Here is a 9,688-nt window from a genome sequence, read left to right as displayed (position 1 = left end):
TGATTCTGCCGGCGTGGGTTCGGAAGAAAGTTCGCGCCTCGGGCATGGGCTCCATCACCTCCGCCGTGAGGCGGTCGCGGAGGACCCTGGTGAAAGTGGGGTCGGATCCGCAGAGCGAGTCGGAGAGGAGCCAGTCCGCGCCCGGGTCGGACCGGGACAGGAGGAAGAGCGGCCGAACCGACGCGTTCGCCGGCCTCCGGAGGCCGTCGCTGTCCGAGGTGCTGAGCCCGGGCGGCCAGGACGGCGACGACGCGACCCAGACGTCCAGGTCTGTCCGGTCCCCCCCAGCATCAGCAGGGAACGGTGAGTTCGATCCACACAACTTCGCTACTTATAAAGCATCGACTCTACTCACACACCAGCACCAATACGGCGCAATCCAATGTTGTGATTATAATATGACATTAGGGGTCAAGTTCAGTTCGAGCGTTCCTAGAAAGCTGAGGCTGGGACGAGGACACACACGTTGGAGCAAACACATCCCCGGATGAATCGGAAGTTCTGTCCGGATGTGGACGGGGACGGCGCTTTGAAGACGTGTGTGCATGGTGCGCGCCTGAACTGTCAGATGGGTGCTTTGATGTGTGAATAGCAGTGCCTCTTGATGTTAAATGAGGCACGTGTTGGGCCGATAGAAGCATAAATCAAAGTGGAATCTGCAGCTCTGAACATGTTTTGACCTCCACGCGCAGACATAAAACGTGCACACGCACACCTCTGTAGATCTAAATGTCCGTTCGTTTGTGCGACATAATGGAAACCAGACACGTAAGAGTACATGTGTGCTCGTGTGAAGCAGTGAATTCGATAGACTAAGGTGTGATGAAGTGTGCAGTGGCTCATTTCCCATCTCCATACATGAGAAAATATTGGAAGAATGTGGCTACTTGAGCACTAGAAGAGTGAAAGACGGACTCTTCGCAGGTCCTTGTGTTCCCTAATCCAGATGTTCTCAGGTTGTGTCAACTTTCTATAACAGTTGGCTCGTTCTTTCCTTCTGGAGGAAATGTCTATGCCTGAGAGGCTCCTAATATATCCCAGAGAATCCCCTTGCTCATTGGTTGTCATGGGCATGTGACAGTGACACCTCCTGGAGTGTTTCCCTTCAGTTTCCCACTGCTGGCTTATAGACTCATGATTCACTGGCTGCAGGGACACACGTTATAGGGTACACTTCCGAACGGCCCAGCTTACATTTCCGACCCCGGCAATGAGGAATTTTAAAGTTGAGTATCAAGGCACCGGAAATTTGGCTGATTCTCAAACGTTAATAAAACATTTGCTGTAACATCTAATTATCAACTAAGATTATTTTTATGTGCTTTTCGGCTATGGCCATGATGACAAAGAAGAGACTGTACAATAATTCTAGCTCCTTTTTCCTGGCTAGAATTCAAACCTCGAACCTCCGCCATACTACCATACATAAATAACCAACATTTACATTTACAGCATTTATCAGGCGCCCTACAGAGCGACTTACAACCAGTAGTTACAGGGACAGTCCCCCCCTGGAGACACTCAGGGTTAAGTGTCTTGCTCAGGGACACAATGGTAGTAAGTGGGGTTCGAACCTGGGTCTACATGCAGCCAGATTGGCAAAACTGTCATCTGTGTTTATTCTTCTTGACCTCTCTGCAGCATTTGACACCGTGAACCACAAGACTCTCTTGTCAATCCTGAAGAGGCTTGGAATTCAGGGCTCAGCATGGCAGTGGTTTGCTTCCTACCTTGATGAGCGATCTTACCAAGTGACTTGGAAAGGATCCACCTCTACCTCACGTAGACTCTCCACTGGTGTCCCTCAAGGCTCGGTGCTAGGTCCTCTCCTTTTCTCCCTCTACACGAGATCACTTGGTGAGGTCATTTCCTCACATGGATTATCCTACCACTGCTATGCTGACGACACACAACTCCTCTTCTCCTTTCCTCCCTCTGATCTACATGCTGCTTCCAAAATATCTGCATGTCTAACCGACATCTCGTCTTGGATGGCAGCCCATCACCTCCAACTCAATCCCACCAAAACTGAACTAATATTCATTCCAGCAGATTCTTCACCACATCAGGATCTTGCTATTTACCTGGACAACTCGCAGCTCTTTCTTTCTACAACAGCCCGCAACCTTGGAGTAACAATAGACAACCAACTCTCCTTCTCAACTCACATCAGCAATCTTTCCCGCTCATGTAGATTCCTTCTCTACAATATCAGACAAATCCACCCTTATCTGTCAACCCAGGCCACCCAACTACTGGTTCAGTCCTTAGTAATCTCAAGACTGGACTACTGTAACTCCCTTCTAGCTGGTCTACCACTGTACCATCCGACCTCTACAACTACTACAAAATGCAGCAAGACTAATCTTCAACCTTCCCAAGTTCTCCCACACCGCCCCTCTGCTACGTTCCCTCCACTGGCTCCCAGTAGCTGCACGCATCAGGTTCAAAATACTGATGCTGTCCTACAAAGCCAAACATGGAGTAGCACCATCCTACCTCACAGCCCTTATTACACCTCGCACTGCTCCTCGTATACTCCGAGCCTCCAGTACTGCTCGCCTGGTCCCTCCATCTCTGTAGGTAAAAGGAAGACGCTCATCTAGACTCTTCTCTGTCTTGGCCCCTCAGTGGTGGAATGAACTTCCTCTCGAGGTCAGAACAGCTCAGTCACTGAGCACCTTCAAACGACAGCTCAAGACCTTCCTCTTTAGAGAATATTTAGATTAAATTGTAACTTTCTTGTTGTTGAACTTGTGTACAGAATCTACAACAGAGTGAATAAATATAGTTGGGGGTCCTAGTGAACCAGAACTGATCTCTTCATCGATGGTAACTTGAAAGCACGTTGTAAGTTGCTCTGGATAAGGGCGTCTGCCAAATGCCATAAATGTAAATGTCTTCTGGTTCATAGGCGAGTATGTTACCCACTAGGCTACTAGCACCCCCTACTACTACCACTACAACATGTCCGTGGTTTAAGTTTCTTTCTAGGTGAGTCAATCCAGCACTGTGTCATCTGAACTTCACAGAATCACCACATGAGAGGAGAACAGGCTCTGCCCCGACCACGTCGTCAGCTTGTTGTCTTCCCTTATAGGATGTAATTGATCTAGACCTCACTCGACCCACCCATACCTGTTTATGCGAGACAGAGCGTTGCTGGATGCGTGCAGGCCGCCTGGAAACCGGGGACGGAGCGAGCTGCTTTCTCAGAGGAGGAGAGGAGGAAGTGGCGTAATTATAGCACACTAGAGAGTTCATAATCACCGCGTTGAAGAGACCGTTTAATTACAGTCGTGGGCGTATTTCTGCCGGAGGAAAGCGGGATGAATGGCCATCTCAGTGACAGATGAGTGGGGACAAGGTGAAGGAGGGGTTCCCTGCAGAGCAGTTTTCTTTTGCAAAGGCCTCTTGGAAATAGATGGAAGTTGGACCTGGAACATCTGAGCTGCAATGGGACTCTAAGTATGTTTGAGTGTGACCTGCAATAAAACGCCTGTCTGTGAAAAAAGCATTCCTTTTCTCAACGCAGGGTTCATGGCGCATACAGGTCCACCTCAGATTCCACAATTTAAGTCTCTGTGCAGAACTGGTGTATAAACACACAACAATGACTCCTAATATAAAAAGTACAAGTGAAGTGATTGTCACTTGTGATACACAGCAGCACAGCGAACGGTGCACACAGTGAAATTTGTCCTCTGCATTTAACCCATCACCCTGAGTGAGCAGTGGGCAGCCATGACAGGCGCCCGGGGAGCAGTGTGTGGGGACGGTGCTTTGCTCAGTGGCACCACAGCGGCACCTTGCCGGACCGGGATTCAAACTGGCAACCTTCTGATTATGGGGCCGCTTTCTTAACCGCTAGGCCACCACTGCCCCACATATAGAGACACACTGAGTTATGGACCTTTGAAAGTATCTGCTGTGGCATCTGGTACCAAGCTGTCAGTGGCAGAACCTGTTAACTGGTGTCTCAGTTGGAATTTGGAGTTCAAGTCAACACTGGTTTACAGCGTGGCAGGTTATACTGTCCTGCTGAAAGAGGGCAATGCCATCAGAGAATACCATTTCCATGAAGATGTGACCAACAAAGTCTAGGTAGGAGGTATGTGCCAAAGTAACATCAGCATGAATGCAGGACCCACGGTTTTCCTTTATTTGACCTTACTAACCACAGAAGATGAATGTTATTGTCATTAACAATGATAATAACCAGTAACTAGGGTGTAGTAGGGGTGGTAGTAGCCTAGTGGGTAACACACTCACCTATGAACCAGAAGACCCAGGTTCAAATCAAACTTACTACCATCGTGTCCCTGAGCAAGACACTTAACCCTAAATTGCTCCAGGGGGGACTGTCCCTGTAACTACTGATTGTAAGTCGCTCTGGATAAGGGCGTCTGGTAAAGGCCGTAAATATAAATGTAAATTGAATACTGCAGCTTATTATAGGGGAGGTAGTAGCCTAGTGGGTAACACACTCGCTTGTGAACCAGAAGACCCAGGTTCAAATCTCTCTAACTACCATTGTGTCCCTGTCCAAGTTAACCACAAGTTGCTCTGTAACTACTGATTGTAAGTCGCTCTGGATAAGGGCGTCTGATAAATGCTGTAAATGTAAATGTAAAAACTAGTTGGTCAAGTTGCTCAGATCCTTGAAGGTCCCCTGGCATAAAATTTTTGGTCTTGTTGGTCCCCTAATACTGTGTCTGAAGTCTCTTTCCAAGATTCAGCCTTTACATTTACAAGATTCAGCAGAATTACAGCCACATTGAGCCAGTCCCAGGATGAGAAAAAAAAATTAGAGATTAACCAACTGGTTCTTCAGAGACTCGCGTTTGTGCTCATTTTTACATCCAATCACAAACGTTTGTGTGAGCCATGATGGTCGGTGGAGATGTTTTAAGGGAGTGGTGGGAAATTCTCTGGGTGGAAAAAGCATGAGAAACGGGAGGTAACCTTTCCCCTTATGATGACATAAGGGGACAAATTCCAGATCCGCTTGCCTGAGCGGCCGCTCTCTGAACGGTGAAGCAGAATGACCAAAACACTCTTTACACCTATCGCCATTTCTAGCCACTGCAGGAGCATAGACAGGCTGGGGGAACTCATATTAATGTTAAATCATATCACAAAGTGACATTTTCATGGTGGGGACCTTGTTCTTTTCAGCTGTTCTAATGCTATGGCTTATTGCTGTATAAAAGCATTAGCCTGCATCGGGGGAATAGATTTTTGCATTCCCAGCTCCTATTAAAATTGGCTAAATTCCTTAATTCCAAGGTCTGAAATAAAATAATAGGCTGGCCAGTGGATTCGGGGGGATTTCTGCTTTAACATTTTTCCATGTGGTGTTAGTCTTCGGCAGTAATTACAGGGGAGCAGTCCATGTTTCTAAACTTTGGAGTTCTCAGATGATTGGAACATCGGACAGCTCCTCTTAACAATTCAGTAACTACATTATATTAAAGCAGCAGTAGGTGGAATTGGTGCCTGGACCTGCCAAAGGGTCGAGGCTGAGGCCCTTGAGAGGGTGGAGAGGTTGAGAGGCCAATTTATAGCTGTCTGCATAATAAAATGAACGGCAAAGTGGAACTGTCAAGGCTGGCTGATTCCAGGGGTTTGACTCATTATTCCTGCATATTCATCCAGTTTTTAAAATCCAGTCATTTGACCACTTATTGGCCATAATGTAGAAATAACCCGTAAACAGGCCAAATGCTTTTTTATTTTAATGATAAAACATGATGAAGAAAAGGTTGCCCTTTCCGCGCCCTGCAGATGTCCAGCGCGTCTGACCTTCTCCTGCAAGGCGCCACCTCGGTCTTTGTTAGCGTCTCTCCCTCTGAATGTCAAAACATTTAAACCCCGCTTTAGCAACAGAACCCGGCATTACCATAAATGTCCCGCTAATGAATATTTACACAGGGAATTAGAAAGGTCCCACGCCACTCTGAGCCTCTTCACTACCGGGCGTGCGGGGCTGTTACCGTGGAGAGGAACAGGTTGTTCTGACGAGCCGCCTCCTACTTCGGCCCCCAGGCTGAGGAACAGCTTTAATGAGCCTGTTTTTCTTCCTCCGTTATCTTTGACCGTCGCTAAAATGACAAATAATTGCAGGGACCGAAAGCACGGTGACCTCTAAGGTCAGAGCCAAAGCTGGGTCAACAAAGCTCCTTGCGAATTTCCGTAGGTGGGCAGTTGCGGCGTAGCATGGCTTGAATTAAAATGATGATCAATTTATCGAGTCCATGCCGGAAGAGAGATGAAAATGGGTTTACTGCTCAGAAAAAGGACAATATGTTGAGGATTATGGTTTCTAATTCCGGGAAGATTTGACTCTTGGAGGCCAATTAAAAATGTTTCGGCTGGCTAAGGAGAAAAGCAGAGGATACAAATTATGGTTTGTCACAGAAAAACGCAGAATTTTATGCTTATTTAATGTGAGCCAGAAAGTTTTGACTCCAGTAGCTTTTTTTCCTCAATGCATCAAAAGAACAGCTAGTGGGCGGCTGTGTGGCATTTTTTTCACAGGATCAAAGGTGAAGCTTTAATGAGTGTGTTCAATTTTGCGAGTTGGACCGTGTGTTAATGCCATGACATACTACAAACAGAGAATATGTGTGTGTCATTGTACGTAAAGTAGCATTTTCCTACAAAAATGTATATGCATATATATTTTAGCCTTAAGGGACCTTCAGAGATGCTCCTTCCTCATTAATCCAAAACGAGTGGGAGAAACCTTTCAATTTCTCAAATCTTGCCATATTTCTTTTCTGATTTGTACAACTAGCAAGCAGTTGATTGAGTGAAGTCACCACATGAGTCAAAAACGTCTACACTGAAATGAATCACATGGATTCAACTTAATATTTTAATGCATAAGTTCAGAGAAAATGATTTGGTCATGTGAGAATAACGTACTTAATTTGGATTCAGTGCCCCTTTGCTCTGAAAAGCAATTCATATCCTTTCTAATACAAGTAATGTACTAAGGGTGCATAATTATTTACTCTGAAGCTGAATGCAATAAATAAATACAAACGGTTTGAGCAACATCCCAAGAAATTTTCCCATCTCCTCCATTCACGCAGTACTTGAGGCATCTGGCTATATATCTGGCGGTCAGATATTATTTATTTCAGTGATCTCTGGTTTGAGGAGTCTGGGTACAGTTTGCCATCCACCTGGTCTCATTTTGACCATACAGCAATATTCCAGCATGGGAAGTAAATCTTTTACAGAAGAATGCACCAGTACATCTGAATTTTGATCATCTGGCTGCTGTTCATCAACCTTCACTCGCCGGCCTTGTCCACCCAAGACCACCTTTCCCAAGACTGAGTTCTGTCTGCAATCAGCATATTTGAAGCCACAACCACATCAGCATCCCACTGTTAAACACTGTTAGAACAAACCATTACCCTACAGAGGGGCGTTGTGACTTTTTAAGGTGAGATTAGAGCTGTGAATTGGGCTAATTGCGGGTTAAGGGACCATGATATTGTGAGCGAGAAACAAGAGTGAGATTGGACGCTGCTCTTGTGCTCCCTGCACGGCAGACACACCCCCTGATGACAGTAAATGTGATAATTTATTTTAACGCCTTAATGGTGTTAAATCATTTTAATGCATTAAATAATTCAAATCACAGCCATTAACACATTAATGTTGTCAGCTCAAAGTTAATTTTTTGACATGCTGAAGATAGTAAGAGCTAACTTTGTGCATTTGCATACAACTCTGATAGCTATTTAAAACATGGATTAATTAAAATGGTACACACGTTTCCAGAGTGGAGGTTCTGTGCCATCTGTACATTTATTCACAGAGCCCTTTTCTCTGACCTACCTCATGCAGCGCATGCATTTGCATCTGCCGAAGCATTGCGGGCAAAATCTACACGTGTGCTGTGTGACTGACATATCGCTTCGAGGTGTCGCATTCAAACGTAGCTCCACATTATGAGCCAAACTGCTAACACGCCCGTCCACAAATCTGGTGGATTTCAATAAATATTAACAGAGAAAATACCTGGTTCAACAGCAATTCATTTAGAACTGCCTAAGATGTGAAAACGCTTGCTTGCTCTGAAAGATTTGTACAAAGCAGGCCAGCCGTGCAACAGTGTCAACCTTGAAACCACTACTTACATTCAGCTCTTTGAATAGACAGAAGAAATGTGTGGTTTTGTTACACTTTATTTAACCAGAGATAGACCATGGCCTCGTATTCTGATCAGATCACTGACTCTGACGTTGCCTAGCAACAGCTAAACTGAACGGTTCAATTGTGGACGATAAATCTAAAGGTTCAAAACCTAAAAGTGATTGATTGGATCTTTGTTGCCATAATGGCTGTTCACAGACATTAACCAATAAGAAGGTGTAGTAGCCATGTCAGTCAGGTGATTATATTGGCTAGTATTCAAATGATTATACTTATTTACCACATGAAAAAACAATTGAAAAAACTTTAAACCATATTTTTTTCTTCTTATCATTATTAATTATACAATTACTCCATTGGATTCCTACCTGCACTCTTTAATGTTGAGTTCATGTCGTACTTTTAACAAGCACATATCATTTATTTGGAGCTTTAACCTGTCGAAATTCCACATTTTCTAAAATTATCACGTTGCATAATTGTTTTTACTTGCTTGTTGCACAATGTGCCCGTGCAACTGGATCATCACAAATTCTCTCAGGGATTGAACTGGTTTAGTGCATGTAGACAGACGTGGTGTAATTCCTAACCTAGTTAACCTGTGAATTACTCACTCTGATCTGATAAGGTCATCACAGAAATACGTAACCATGACTTTTTCAAGTGGGCTTTATTTCATCTGTTATAATTGTTCAGCCAGAAGATAAATAGATGTGTGAAAATCATCTCAACCCCAGACAACCATGTAGTCGGCTTTTATTTTTTCAAAAGCGACTCATTACATTACACTGAAGAGTGAGAAGTTCTTTTCTAATGTTGCTCACAAATTGCCAGGCCTCACCGGGTACCAGTAATACGTATCCAAGGAGTCACTTTGAGTGCAGGGGGGCCAAATGTGGCTAATGAACAAGAAATCGGTGGTTTCTCCAGCAAAGAAAGGAAGAACAAAGCAGAGAAGCAGAAAAAAAGAGTCCTCATTATACTCTGTATGTTTGGCCTGCGGTCCCTGCCAGACCCACCTCCCGGAGAGTCAGGGACCGTCACCCCGCGCCCTGACGAGCCGAGTCACTCGTTACGGGCTGGACGATTCAGAAGCTCGCCGGGCCGCTGCAGGGGGCTTCTAATCAGCCGGTTGCGTGGCTCGTGGGTAATGAGACGCGTGAGATGATCCACGCACACGGGGCCAGTGGTGGCCTGGCGGGTGAGGAAGTGGACGCGCAATCTGAAGGCTGCCAGTTCAAATCCAGAAGGTGCCACCGTCAAAGGCTGAGGACACTTTTCGTTGGGTCGCTGTTTCACGATGATAATCACTTCACATTCACTTTCACGTACACAACGTAAACAAAGGCATACAGCCTGCCTGTAAATGGAAGTGTGTGTGTGTGCGTGTGTGTGTGAGTGTGTGTGTGGCTGCAGACTAAGTGCTCAGTGATGAAAAGAGTCACGCTCGCTCAAACGCAGAAAAGAGTGTAAAAGAGGGGGGTCTCTGTGTCTCCGCTGAGGAAGATGAAAA

At 45.4% G+C, this 9,688-nt stretch overlaps 1 protein-coding gene across 1 annotated transcript in view; it reads left to right on the top strand.

Annotated features, from left to right (window-relative positions):
- The window catches only part of pde1cb (phosphodiesterase 1C, calmodulin-dependent b), a 67,921-nt gene continuing 58,233 nt past the window's right edge, over positions 1-9,688 (top strand). The window contains exon 1 of the mRNA XM_028976008.1: positions 1-303. Within this exon, the coding sequence (XP_028831841.1) occupies positions 45-303 (259 nt within the window). The 5' untranslated portion in view covers positions 1-44. The remainder of the gene's footprint in view (positions 304-9,688) is intronic.

This window comes from Denticeps clupeoides, chromosome 4 (genome assembly GCF_900700375.1).
Source record: "Denticeps clupeoides chromosome 4, fDenClu1.1, whole genome shotgun sequence".
NCBI lineage: Eukaryota > Metazoa > Chordata > Actinopteri > Clupeiformes > Denticipitidae > Denticeps > Denticeps clupeoides.
The sequence above is the reverse complement of the archived record's forward strand: the minus strand, read 5'-3'. Positions and strand labels throughout refer to the sequence as shown.